At 37.5% G+C, this 14,696-nt stretch overlaps 1 protein-coding gene across 1 annotated transcript; it reads left to right on the forward strand.

Moving 5' to 3' along the window:
- The first annotated feature begins 9,438 nt into the window (after positions 1–9,438).
- Positions 9,439–13,416, forward strand: LOC149819523 (malate dehydrogenase). Its single transcript, XM_089985335.1, has 7 exons — positions 9,439–9,589; positions 11,239–11,397; positions 11,575–11,750; positions 11,922–12,199; positions 12,464–12,599; positions 12,878–12,989; positions 13,087–13,416. Exons 1-7 carry the CDS (start codon positions 9,547–9,549, stop codon positions 13,179–13,181), a joined length of 999 nt encoding a protein of 332 aa, XP_089841461.1. The 5' UTR covers positions 9,439–9,546; the 3' UTR covers positions 13,182–13,416.
- The last annotated feature ends 1,280 nt before the right edge of the window (positions 13,417–14,696 follow it).

The following is a 14,696-nucleotide window of genomic DNA, read 5'->3' on the forward strand; positions in this document are numbered from 1 at the left end:
AAAGACCTAGCTGCGTCGGGGCGGTTTCTACATTGCAAAGCAAGTGAGTTTGCAGTACCAATCAGCTAGACTGACACTTAATAGAGGTCAATACAAACGAGGCTGTAGCTGCATTTGTTTTATAGGCAAGCTGGGGTTAGGCAGACCCTTACCAGTTATACAACGATACCATTGGGATTCGAACTTGCAACACCCCCAACAGAAGGTGATGCTCCTTCCTACCAGACAAGTGGAGCCCCCGTTGGCGCAGCAAGTTATTAAGTGAGACGGTATGCTATGATATTTTGATATTGACATGTTTTTCAATATCATTTAAAAAAAACAGTGCACCAAAATTCTGCCATACAATTTTCTTTTTGTTGAAATAACTTGATCTAAAGCACGTTGCACTGTTAAAAAGAAAACAAAAAACAACACAAAGAAAGAACCTATTAAGTAGATAAATACAATAACAAGCATTGTTAGTTGTAGATCTTAGATCTTGGATTGGACGATTTATCTACAAAGATCAAATATATAAAAGCTGATCCATGGAGCACTCAAATAGTCAACGATTGGAAGAAAGATGTGTAATCATCCTTTGTTAAATCATTTCTATAAAAGTTAGCAGAATTCAACTTATTGAAATCATTAAAACACCCATAAAAGTAATAGTAATGACATCTTTGAAAATATAAGGCTAATTTTAATTTAAAAATAGTCTTTTATTTCAGACTAAAATAACAAAATTGGTAACATGTACTTTAATAAAAAAAAAATGACAAAATGAAGTGGGTTATTTAGCCCCCAAAAGTGAAAATGGTTTTGAAAAACAATATTCATTTTAAGAGTGTACGTGTCATTTCAAACGGTTGATGCTAAAGTTGATACAAAAGGCAGAAAAACATATATATATATATATATATATATATATATATATATATATATATATATATATATATATATATTTCAAAGAATTGAAGCTAACTCTATAAATGTGATTTACAAGTTTTGCTTAGTGAGAGTCAGCTTTTGAATTGTTCAATCCCTAGCATTTTGTCCATGTGAATACATCACTGAGGTCTAATTGAGTCAAACAGTCTGCAAATTTTAGCAATTCGGTTCCCCTATATCAACCCCCATCTTCGTACCCCTCTGAAATTTATTGATCCAAGTTGTTTTGATCAAATCTGACATCATAGATGAATTTAGCACAGTTGATTTAATAAGAATCACACTTTTTTATGGAAAAATATGTTTTTGAATTGCTGGAAAATCTTACCCTTTGATTTTTGAATTGCTGAAAAATCTTGCAAACAAGTTAGATTTCGGTGAATCAAGTGTTGATTTTCACTACATGGATGACGTAGATTACATCTGTGGAGTCCGATTTGAATAAAACGGTAAGACCCACAAAATTTCAGGAACTTTAATGAAAATTTCAGAAATTTTAATGAAAATTTCTTGGTCAATGAGAGAATTTTGATTTTTGGCTTTATTTACCTACGTGAGTAATTAGTGATTCATTTTCATTTTTCTGGCTTGTTTTAGTACGGGTGACAATTGTAAGTAAACTGATAGGTAAATTATGATTAATTTATTTAATTATTAAATAAACTAAATTATTATTTGTCTGGTTGAATTAAATTGGTTAAGTAATATAACCAAACGAGAAAAAAATATACACAGAAAATTTTATGGATCAATTATTTTAAACCTTACTGGGTTGGATTTGAACCTAATTGAATTTGGATCCAGTCAGGGATCCAATGAGGAAGGATGACCAAGGACTTGGAGATTTAATATATATACATATATAAAGAAACAAAAATTAATAATAAAAGATAATACACATTAAATGGGCAGGAGCTTGGATTTGGAGTTGGGTTGGGATTGGATCCAACCCAATCCCAATGTGGGGTGGACTTTTTCATGTGGAACCCTTTCCTATGCCATGTGCACATGGGGAAGGGAGGCATCTTGAAAAATGCATGAAAAGATCTTCCTTTCATGCATATTCCAAGGTGATTCTAAGAATGGATCCCAAATTGGATAATGCCTTTTTAAAAAACATAAAGCATAATTATCATTTTTGCGAAATTTGAAAAGTTGCCTTTTAACTTGGAAAAAGGCATTTTTGAGAGAAGGGCATGACCTCATCTCAACCCTCCATTTTCTCCTTTCAATTCTAGCCACACATCACCATCTAACCCTAAGCTAATACTATATAATGTTGCCAAAAAGGTGAGAGAGGTCATAATGACCTTCATTTTCGAAAATTCATTTATCTCCCCTTGCTCTCTCTTCTCTCTACCAATTTTTTCTCTTGAAGATTTTTCTTCCCTCCATCAATTTTTTCTCTTGAAGTTTTTTTTTAAGCTTGGGTTGGTTCTCTGTCTCTTACCTCTAGTGTGTAGTGTGAGGTACCTATAGGGACTTCACTCTACATGATTTTTATGAAGAAGTTTCGTGGTTCTTTCACTTGTTCTAGTATTTTTTGTGGGGTTTGATCTTAAAAAAAAAGTAAGTAAATCTATAACTATGTAATTGTATATGCTATTGCTTTCATCCACCATGAATACATGTCTTTATTTTGTAATATATGTCGGTATGAGTATGAATATGCAAAAAACATCCTTATACTCATTTCTAAAAACTTTTATTAGTTTTTTTTAAACTAAATACATTTTTTACGGTTGATTTTCATTTTTAATACCTGTCTAATGGTTAGTTTACATGAAGATGCATTTTTAATGGTTGATTTTCATTTTTAATATATGTCTTATGGTTAGTTTACATGTAGATGCATGTTTAACAGTTGATATTTGTTTTTAATACATATGCTTAATTTACATGTATATGCATATTTTTAATAGTTGAAATTCATTTTTAATACATGTCTTATAGTTAGTTTACATGTTGATGCATTTTTAATGGTTGAAATTCGTTTTTAATACATGTCTTATGGTTAGTTTATGTGTAAATGCATTTTCAACGGTTGATATTCATTTTTAATACATGTCTTATAGTTAGTTTACATGTAGATGCATTTGTAATAGTTGATCGTCGTTTTTAATACATGTCTTATGGTTATTTTACACATAGATGCATTTTTAAAGATAAATCTTTAATTTTAATGCAAGTTTCATGGTTAGTTTACAAGTAGATGCATTTTTAATGGTTGATTTTTGTTTTTAATACATATCTTATGGTTAGTTTACATGTAGATGCATTTTTATTGATAAATCTTTATTTTTAATACAAGTTTCATGCTTAATTTACATGTAGATGCATTTTTAATGGATGTTTTAAGGCCCAATTTCATTTTAAAGGAATTTTAATGATTAAGTTTGTTTATATAGATATTAACGGTTATTATTTATTTAGATTTATGCATAGATGATCACTTTTCTATGTAGGTACATGTTAATATGTGTTAATCTTCATGTACACAAATATGAGAACTTATATATATATATATATATTATAAAAAAATATATGGTATATGTGTATATGCAATAAACATATGCGTCAGATTCAAGGATGAACCAAGTGCGGGTTTCAAATTTGGAACCGCATGTGAGTTCTAGGATCCTTTTTCATAAGGGGTGGTATTGGTTTAAAAGAAATGTTTTTATGTTGCTGGCCGGTTTGGACCAGGTCTGAACCAAGTCGGTTCAGATCAGATTTGAACCTAAGCCGGTTCAGACCAGACCTGAGCATAGGACCGGTTCTGACTAGGTCTAAACCCCGAACAATTTAGACCAGATTTGAACCCAGGCGGATCTAGATCTGATCTAGTTAGCACAGTAGAGAGCATGCTTTTAATATATATATATATATATATATATATATATATATATATAGTTTGGAAACTATATGTACACGTAGTTTAAAAAAATGATATTCTATGTAGAATATGACTTATATATACATGTGTCTAAGTATACAAATATATATGTATACATAATGTGAAGTCTATGTATACCTTGTTAGAGGTAAGTACGTAATATATATATATATATATATAGTTCAAACTCACACAATTTTGAATGCGGTTGAGTAGCTTCGCTATATGCATATATTCATAGTTGAAATTTTTTAAAATAATACTCATCTATACAATCTTTAAGAGTATGTGCATGTGCATGCATCAGTCATGGATGATACATGCATATGTATGATGTAAATGCATGACTAAGTATGCAATGAAATATTGTATGACCGAAATGCATAAATGAATTAGCCAATGAGATGATGCATGACCTACACGTGAAGCATGATATGTATGAGGTTCTATGTATGTTTGATCCATGATTGCACTATTATTGTCTATATTGAGCGTATAGTTCAAGGAACCTTTGCAGTGTCATTGGATACACTTGTGTGGATTTTTTTTATTATTGCATTTAACAGTGTTATGCATGTGAGCCATGTCATTTATTTGATAGCTCATGTACGAGCTTGGGTCTGTTAAGAACCCACGAGGTGCGTAAGTATGTACCATACTACATGCATATATGAACACCTTGACTTGCACTCGCCTTCATCGGCAAATTGCTTATATAGGCTAAAGGTGTTAGAGCAACGTGAATGACTTTGGGTACATAACATCATCTTGTTATAGCTATTACCGTAAAAAGGTACTTGGGATACTTGGCCTTGTTTACCTCATAGATCGAGGTAGATAAAATTGTTAAACACATTAATTAAGAAAAAGACTGTAATTCATTCACATTAATAGCCTACCTTGGAGAAAGTAGATGGTATAACATCAAGTGACACTATTACATGTAGATTCGCCTACATGTCTTATTGAATGTTTATGGGAATAATCATGTCCCTTTAGTCTCCAGTCACTCAAAGTTAAGGAAGTCATGGGTTGTCTATGTATCCTAGGTGACATACCTCAACTACTGCAGATAGTTCTGGATTACAATCTTTAATGAACATATAACTTTTGCGGGAAAACTCTGAGGCATGAGTCATCCGCTTTGGATATTCGGTATGTTAGACACTTCGAGAACAAATAATTCATGTAGCATAATAAACACCTATCATGGCCTCATCATATATGATGATTACACCTGAGTACCCAGGGATGTTAATTAAGAGAAACAAGATATGCATTACTCAAAAAATATTATTTATGCTTTAGTGTTGAGATATATATTTGATATATGCATTAATGTTGATATACATACGTGTTGCTTTGCTGAGATACATGTTTACTTGTTGTTCCGGTTACAACATGATATGTTAAATTGTGATACTACGACTATGATGATTTTTATAGCATGTGCAATATTATTGTTTGTGATATAAACTTACATGCACGAAAGAGTTTATCCCTGTTTCATGGAGATACAAGTGATGGATGAACAACAATGCGATGACACGATGTTGTTGCTTGGCAAGAGATGATGTTCTATCTTTTTGTCGATCTTAGGATTTTTTGTATCGCAATTAGATTGAGATATTTTTGTGACTCATGTGTATGGACATGGTCCAATGATTTTTGATATATTTTAATCTATATTGGAATGATATTATATATTATTTTAATTTATATGGTGTCAGATTCTCGATGAAATCTCTTAGTATGCAGATATAGATCTAAGTCCAAATCAAAGTTAGACCCAGTCCCATTGAAAGTTATTAGTTTTTGTAACCCACCCGTGGTTGTCCGATTCGAAAATAAAAAAACTATTTTTGCTATGTATAGATAGATCCTCTCATTCGAGTTGGATTGTATTTCAACAAAAAAATTTGATTGCAAAATTTCACTTATTTAAAATTGAAAATTTTAAAGTGTTACGAAAAGCAATTTGCATCAATGAAATCCCAACGAGGAGCATGAAGATAGCAACGAGGGGATCAAGACTCCATTTTTGGAAGACACATGATGTCAACTCATATGAGAGAGAGAGAGAGAGAGAGAGAGAGAGAGAGAGAGAGAGGGGGGGGGGGTTCCGAGCAAGCGTGGAAAAGATAAGATGGGGATATTCTTACTTCAGTTGGTTGAGTTCGTTGGGTCAAGAGATTTGAGACTCCAATTTAACCATACCCAGAGTCTTGGAATCCGGTCCTGCATCTCTACCGCTCTGGGGCGAGAGGAACCAAGATACTCACCAACGATAAGATCACAAGAAGTATGGGAGGAGTAACATCTCAAGATTTTTTCTTAAATTTTAAGCAACAAAAGAATCTTAAAATTCAAAAGATGGACGCAAAGATGCTGGCTTTCCCACCACCTCCCACTTGATTTTATATTGCAAGCCGTCCACTCCTTTTTCCCATCTCCCTTTCCAAGCTATGAAACAACACCAAAAAATAAAACTACAAAACGGCCTCCTTCCGCTTATCCACTATGCCGACGGGTATCAAGCATCTATGTGCTTTCACATTACAAGGGTATTTTAATAAATTTCGTGCTAAAATTGAAACGTTCAAAACTTGCAAATCTCAACTGGCATAGGCAGGCGAAAAAGGCTTTGAGAACGAAAAGTTTGATTTTAATGATGAAAATACCCTTCAAAAGTATGATAGACTTCGTCCCTATCACACTATTGGCTCAAGAATTTGGTTTCAAGCCAAGTAGTCAACTAAGGGGCTGTTTTGACCAAGTCTAACTTGATCAAGTTTTGTACAACGGCCGCCCAATTCAATCCGACTTAAACCAAAACCGGACAGTTCTTTAGGGTATCGACTCTCCCAATTACACTAGTCAAGAGGGGCCTAGGTCAAGTTCAATCGTAGAGGTACCTACTTGACTAGGAAAGATCGCCCTCGTGTTATAAATGGTCCATTCGGTGGCTCGTGCCAAACACGAGCCCACACCAAGTTGGTCTGGCCAATCTGGACAGATTCACTGCCATGTCCCCTCGTAAATATTTGGAAAATTCAATGGTAAAATCGTCCACTGAAAAAGATAAAAACAAATAAATTAAAAAAAAAAAATGAAAGAGCCTAAAGGTAGGCCCTCCATCCCCACCATAAGAGGAGCCAGCGCTTGGTCTCCGCCATCAGGGACGGTCTCGATGGCCTCGCACGTGCCAAGCACGAGCGCAAGACCACCTCCACCCTCCGGCTCGTGTGTTCCCTTCCGGCGAGGAACAAGGAGGAGATCGGGTCGTGGAGCCCCTCCTGCATGGCTTGCCGGATGTTCGAGCCCGTTCGCACCGCGACCGGGAAACAGCAGAGGCGGTTCGAGTTTGAGCCAGTGTACATGGACGAACTGGTCGGCCGGCCCGGGCACGCGGGCCCGGAGGGGATGGCTCGTGGTCGAACCCTGCTGAGCACAGGGTCGGGCCAAGCAAGGCGGTCCGAAAGAAGGCCGGTCAGACAGGTGGGCCCCGTAATGACGTGGGAGGTGGACGAGAGGGCCGAGGAGTTCATGGAGAGGTTCCGGGAGCAGATGAGGCTGCAGAAGCAGCAGTCCATCGAGGACTTCAAGGACATGCTCGCGCGTGGCGCAAGATAGCTCACGCGTGCCAATCTCTCGTCTCATTGGCTCCTTATTTATTTATTTTCTCTCTTCTATTTTTGGTTTGGTGTTGTACGTGTGTTTCTGCATGGTTGTTCCTTCTTTCCTTTTTCTTATTTTTCAGGTTTTTTGTGTCGATTAATTAATTGCGCGTCAGTATTCCACCAATTAATTGGTTGTTGATATGTAAATTATTTTATAATTTAATATGGAAAAAGTTTCGATAATTCTTGACAGATATATAATTTCTGTTGCTCAATGGTCACTAATTAATACCAAGAACTCTTAACTCCACGTTAAATTATAGTAAACTTTTTATGCAACGGTTAGTGAATTCTGAGAAATCATTTTAGAAAAAAAAAATGAAAACAAGAAGAGATTCTAAAGATTTTGATTTAGCTAGACTTGATGCAGTCCTTCATGCGTTCGCCGTGAGTCCAACATTTTTAAAGTTAACAAGGATTTTTGCAAAGCCATCCTTTTTTGGATCCGAATGATGCACTAATCAGAATGATGCGGAGACTAGGACTTTCATTTGAAGATCTCAAACATAGTCACACAAATTGACATTATCTCAAATTTTTGTGAATTTGTTGCCGTATTAAAAAAAAAATCAAATCATGATGGGTTTAGAATGTTGCGATTTTATTGTGAGATCAACATGTGTATCGTTATAATTAATTAATTTGCAGAATTTTTTTTCGTTTGAAACGGTTGAAAAAGTTGTCATTTTTTCTTTTTTACTTGCATTTTTATCGCCTGTGCCTTTTTGTTGACTGCTCCCCTGTGATTGTCTGCGCCTCAACTCCTCCTTCCCCAAGGTACAACAGGTGTATCGGCTACACAGTTAACCCTTCGATCCAGTCTCTAAGAATACAAGATGATCTCGGGCTATCACTTTCTGCCTTTGACAGAAGCAGTATGGTTGGTCTTGAACCCGTTTAAGAAACTGAACTTAATTAGAATTAAGCTCAAGCAAATACCAAACGTGAAACCAAACCGTTGCACGAACTGGAGATGTGGTTTTTGTAACGCCCCTTGCTAATGGTGATTTCTTTTTTGGATTCAGATTCAGATTCAGATTCAGTTCAAAATGATCTATTGGAACTATTTCTTATCTGGTCCAGTATTCCACATACAAAATTCAAAACCTGTTTCAGTCCTACCACATTGGATTTATTTTGGCTATGGGCTTGTATCCAAATCCGATGCCTAAAATTCAGATAATTAAGACGTTCGATTGAAGAACTCAAAAGTGTATAATGGAGCAGCTCACTAGGATTGACCAAGATCTCAGAGAGGTGATTCAACATACCCAAGTTGGTCCAGGCTAACTCGCTCAAACAACACCAAGTCAACCAAAGTGATTCAATCAAATTTTGGTCGGAGTTGCGAGTTAGATTCGACTCCCTAACTAGGTCAACCCCCATGCCAATTCATGAACCAACTTCATAATTACATAGTTCGCCAGCCAGTCAGTTGGTTACTTGGGACCAATGGGTTACCATGGAAAATCCGGGAAGCAGATCAGGTCATGCTGAAAATGAGCGTTTTTGCTCATGCTGACATCGTGGCCATCCGATTTGCATTTTAAAAAGCTCAAAAGTCAACAAAACCACGTGGCATTCATCCAAAATGCAAACAGACGGCCACGATGTCCGCATGAGCAAAAACGCTCATTTTCAGCATGACCTGATCTGCTTCCGAAAATCCGGCCACCAGGACGGCGAGACCCATCTAAAGATGGGTTCGAACCAGGAGCCGAACCAAGTTTCAAACGACTCGGTCAGTGGTATGATAGTGATTTCCTGGCCAAATAAGGTCTTTTGTTCGTCAATCCTTGAAATAAAGTAATAGTTTTTTCTTACAGAAAAAGAAGGAAATAAATCAATAATTGCTACCCGGAAAAAAGGAGGAAACGAACAATTATTAAACAAAAAGAAATAAAAAATAGAGACGATATCCGATTCCGATATATAAAAGGCAGCAAGACGAAGGCGCCATCCCCCAAACCCTCGCACCATTTCTCTTCTTCAGTCTCTGTCGAAGTTTCTGAAGTCTCTCCTCGATCCTGCTTAAAAATGGCGAAGGAGCCCGTTCGCGTACTTGTCACTGGGGCAGCCGGTGAGCGATCTCTTCGTTTGATCTATCTTCATCATCGATCGGATTCTGGCAGCTCCGCTGAGAATTTCTCGCTTTTTGCCCTTTTTTCCCGATTTTCTATATTTGTTCGGTAGAAGATTCGGAAAATCAGGGTTTAATGCGGGTTTTAGTTCGTAAATACTCGGAGATGGTCGATATAACAGTTCCGATTTTTTTGGTGAATGTTGCTCTGTGTAGATCGCCTGGAAAATGAAATCTGGTTTTGCGTATTTCTATGATTTTCTTCATATCTGTGAGTAATTTAGGGTTTTGAGAGGCTCTTTTCGTTGCGTCGCTCACGTGTGTGAGAAGAATTGATCCATCGGTTATCATGTGGGATGATTCTGGTTTAAAACATGCGATGTAGGTTAGATAGTTCTGGAATGTCAAGGATTCGGTTTTTGTTCTTCATGTCGATGCTTGATTTGTGTTGCAGTTATAAATCGGATTGAGATTTACTTTTTCTCGGTGATTTGCTTCTGATAGATTGTGGTAAACGTAGGAAACTAGTGTTTAGAGTGATGCTGTTGATGTAAATGCTTGTTGTAGTGACATAAAGCTCGGAAGACGGAATGATGGCGTAATTTTTTAGTCACTTTCTTGAATATCAAATTAGAGCATATGTTTCCCTAGGAGAATTTAAATCTCAAAGCGTTCATGTTTCCTTCTTTTTTGTTTGTGGAATGTTAAATTTCAGAGTTGTTCTGTGCCTGCATAGGAATAATACCTAGCCATCTTGAGCAGATTCAGGGCTTTAACTGTGAAGGGTGGATGCTTATGATCTGTGGAGGTTATGATATTGGTAGGCTCTGCTTTAAGTTCGTTGCCGTGTACCTCACCCAGTAAAAAAAAGTTTACTTTCCAGAGATTTCAAAAAGATTATGCTGAGCTTATGTGTTAGCCAAATATATGTACAATTGTAAAGTTATAGATGATTATCTCGTATTCTAACTTGAGTTATGTTGCTTATTGGTTTGATATGCGCTTGCCTGCCGTGAGGAAAAGAAAATGTTCTGTCTTGTGCATCTGTCTTGTGGAGTTACGGGCTTTTGATCTGGAACCGTCTACTCTTATCACTTTCAGTTTCCTTTGGTTTTTCTTTATGGTTTCACTTTCATTTTCCTTTGGTTTCTTCTTTTTCCCCGATTTTTTCTTGTAACCACGTTAAGAGATTTTGCAGCGAACTGTTTCACTTATTGCAGTTAATAATTTCTTTTTCCCCGATGACGAGCTTTAATGTCGTGTAATACTGTAATGTCCTGTCCCATTGTTATGTGATTGTGTTTCGTGGAATGAAATGTTGGAATATTTTTGCTGGATGCATGTTTGCAGTTCCATAGCCTTCTTCTTAAAGGAATATTTCTTGATACATATCTTATGAAGGTTCATATTCTCCACCTAATTCAATTTGTAAAGACCAGTGCCTTGCAAAAGATCAAGTTTTTGGTGAACAAAACAAGTTTTGGCCATGGTCAGCACTTCATGGAATGTCTCTGCGGCCAGATTTTGATTCTTGATTAAGTGCCCTTGCTTTTGATATTGTTATATGCCAGGAGCTTTTCACCTAATGTTTAGCTGATAAATTGCCTTTATCAGCCAATTGTTCTAATGTGGACATTCTTGATTTTCAGGTCAAATTGGTTATGCACTTGTCCCTATGATTGCTAGGGGAGTGATGCTTGGACCAGACCAGCCTGTGATTTTGCATATGCTTGATATTCCGCCTGCTGCAGAAGCCCTGAATGGCGTGAAAATGGAGCTTGTTGATGCAGCATTTCCGCTTCTCAAAGGTATCTTTTGTATCCATAGTAGTGCAATAGTCCACTGGTTGCTTTTGTGTTGATCTACCTGCACACTTGTTGGTATACTCATGTGTTTTGCTGTAGAAACAGATATAGCTGCATATTTGTCAGTTTTTTTCCGATTACAGTTGTATCTAAAGTTGAAATTCTGATTGGAATTAACAGGAGTTATTGCTACCACTGATGCTGTTGAGGCTTGCACTGCTGTGAATGTTGCGGTAATGGTTGGTGGATTTCCAAGGAAGGAAGGAATGGAAAGGAAAGATGTAATGTCCAAAAATGTCTCCATCTACAAAGCTCAGGCCTCTGCCCTGGAGCAGTATGCAGCTGCAAACTGCAAGGTTTCAGTTCATCCATCTTAATTTTCAACTCTTATCACTGTTTTGTTTGCCTTTCTTTCTTGAAGGTTGTTGGATTAAATCTGAGGTGGGATCCTTTGAAATTGGTGGCCTCGTTTGTTATGTTCCAATTTTTCATCTGGATTTTTTCCCCTTATGCTTCTTCAATCACAGGTGCTGGTCGTGGCTAATCCAGCAAACACCAATGCATTGATTCTGAAAGAGTTTGCTCCATCCATCCCTGAGAAGAACATAACTTGTTTGACAAGGTTGGATCATAACCGTGCTCTTGGTCAGGTTGCTGAAAGGCTGAATGTGCAAGTGTCTGATGTGAAGAATGTCATCATCTGGGGTAATCACTCATCAACCCAGTTTCCGGATGTCAATCATGCAACTGTCTGTACTCAGGGAGGGGAGAAGCCTGTTCGCCAGCTTGTTGCTGATGACGATTGGTAAAAAAAAAAAACAATTTTGTTTTATTTCTTTGATCCTTTTCTATTTTTTTTTTTTGCTTGTGTTTATGAAATTAGCTTCTTTACTGTTAGTTTATTGGATATTAGCTTCGTTACCGTTAGTTTTTAAGCAGTGCTGTATGTTCATTTTCTGTTGTGGACCATTTCTAGGCTTTCCGCTTTCCAATTTGCATATAAGATTTTTTCTTTTTCTTTTCTACTATGCAATCAATAAGCATTTGGACACGTTTTTTTTTTTCGAAGGTTGAATGGAGGATTTATCACTACAGTCCAACAACGTGGTGCTGCCATCATCAAAGCACGCAAGCTCTCCAGTGCATTATCTGCTGCAAGTGCTGCTTGTGACCACATCCGCGATTGGGTGCTTGGAACACCTAAGGTCATATTTTCATGGCCATCCCATTTAATTGTTTATACTTTATACCCGTCCATGGAATATTCGGATGCCTACTCAAGACTTTGGCTGTTGTGCTTTGCTCTATCTGATTGTGGCCTAAGTCTGAAGTTTTTTGCTTGGCTGCTAACTTGTGGAATTTGGATGATTCATAATTGCCTTTCCTTGTCGGTTTACACGAGAAGCTGAGTTCATTTTCTGGTGGCATGTGTGGTTTGTAGGGGTTACTGTGGAAAAACTCTTACCTTTGTTTGTGCTTGCAGGGCACTTGGGTTTCCATGGGAGTTTACTCTGATGGATCCTACAATGTTCCAGCTGGGCTGATCTATTCCTTTCCCGTCACTTGCCAGAATGGAGAATGGGCCATCGTCCAGGGTGAGCTTGCTGCTCTGTTACATTATTTTGATCCGCATCAGCTCAGAGCCATCAAATTATTTAAAATGCTTATGTTGTTGCTCTTGTTTCTTTTCAGGCCTTCCGATTGATGAATTTTCTCGGAAGAAAATGGATGCAACAGCAGAGGAGCTGACCGAAGAGAAAGCCTTGGCGTATTCCTGCCTCTCTTAATACATTACCTGTTTTTGGGAAGTGGGGAATTAGCGGAGTGGACTTAAGCTCTTTTCATTTGGATCCGATTTATGGGTATTTATAATAATGCATTTTTCGTACTGGATGACAATTTGTGGTGAGACACCGTCGTTGCTCTTGCCTCTTGAGCTGTTATTTTATTAACTGCGCGTGGTTTTCAATTTTGTCTAAGTGGATTTTGATGTTAAGAGCTATGTTCTACATTTTTCTAAAATAGCCATCGTGTACGAGTGCATGATTGCACGCTTCCGTGTGCTGACAAGTATTTGGTGCAATCTGCCAATTCTGCCTGTTTGGCTGCCTTCATGCGCTATTGGGCGCCTTTTATTTTTTGGAGCATGCGATGGTAAGAATAAGATGGCTGAGCTCCGCGAAGATCTGAGATGGATCATAATTGTTGGCCTGCAGATGCCCTACGGCAGTGACTTAAAAGCATATAGAACCGACATTCTTGCATTGTATAATGGTTGCAGTAGCTGCTCCCAGTGGGAGAGATGTTTAGAATGGGAAACCATTCGAGCTGACTATCTGTCAGCAGAGCACAATTCCCCAACATATCTCATTTTTCAGACGAGGGTACGGCTAAAAGTTTTGTGAGAACAAGGGTTGGACAGACTTGAGATTGCAACACTGCTTTGTTTCACTGCCTTTTTCCCAAGTATCCGCAATACGATGCTACACAGAGGACTACCGGGCTTTAATTGGACAGACGTAGGTTTTAGCTCACCACGGTGGTTTTATTAAAAAGAAAAGGGACGATAAATTGTGTTGGCAGTGGCACTGATGAATTCACGAGTATTAATTATTTTAAAATTTTACAAACTTTGAAGATACCAAGTGCCCGCCCACAGGTCGGGAATGATGTTAGGGGTGTTTGAATAGTACTCGTGGATCTGAGTTCTGAGATTCATGTTTCGATCGAGATTCGTGGATATTTATTGCGCAGATTTTAGGTACACGTTCTGAGTTCGAGCATTCAAGCACCCCTATCATCATATGCGTTTTCTTGCATCATTAATTGATTGTTCATAAACGACTGTGAGAATTAAGCAATAAATGCATATAAAAAAACATGTTTGGACGGTCGAAATTCATAGGATAATCCCAAGCAGCCGGGTGAAAAATGTCAAGACCTCTGTGGTTTGTCTCCCCATCTACCTTCAACTATAGGCTCCCAAACAGATCCCTTTTCCTAAGAATGTAGACCCCGTTTGAGTAGCTGAGAGATTGTGAGGCACATGAATTTCACTTGAGAAGCTCTCCGCCTGACTTGGGCCTTTTAGCAGTGAACGGTTCTTACGAGTCAGCTATCACAATTCTCACTTGTGCAACGTGAGGACTCCATTAAATGGCCATTAACGGGCGATGGCAATTTTAAAACATCTTTCTTGTATAAGGCACTAGGTACTCCTGTTGGCATATTTACAAAATCAAAACCGGAATGCAAATACATACCGGTAGACGCTAAGATGCGATATGCGGGTGCTTGGCGTT

Source organism: Nuphar pumila, chromosome 13 (assembly GCF_984573655.1).
Source record: "Nuphar pumila chromosome 13, dmNupPumi1.hap1.1, whole genome shotgun sequence".
NCBI lineage: Eukaryota > Viridiplantae > Streptophyta > Magnoliopsida > Nymphaeales > Nymphaeaceae > Nuphar > Nuphar pumila.

Coding starts and splice junctions, on each gene's coding strand:
- LOC149819523 (XM_089985335.1), top strand. CDS start 9,547: ATGGCGAAGGAGCCCGTTCGCGTACTTGTCACTGGGGCAGCCG. Junction 11,751..11,921: donor ATGCAGCTGCAAACTGCAAG/GTTTCAGTTCAT, acceptor CTTCAATCACAG/GTGCTGGTCGTGGCTAATCC. Junction 12,200..12,463: donor CTTGTTGCTGATGACGATTG/GTAAAAAAAAAA, acceptor TTTTTTTCGAAG/GTTGAATGGAGGATTTATCA.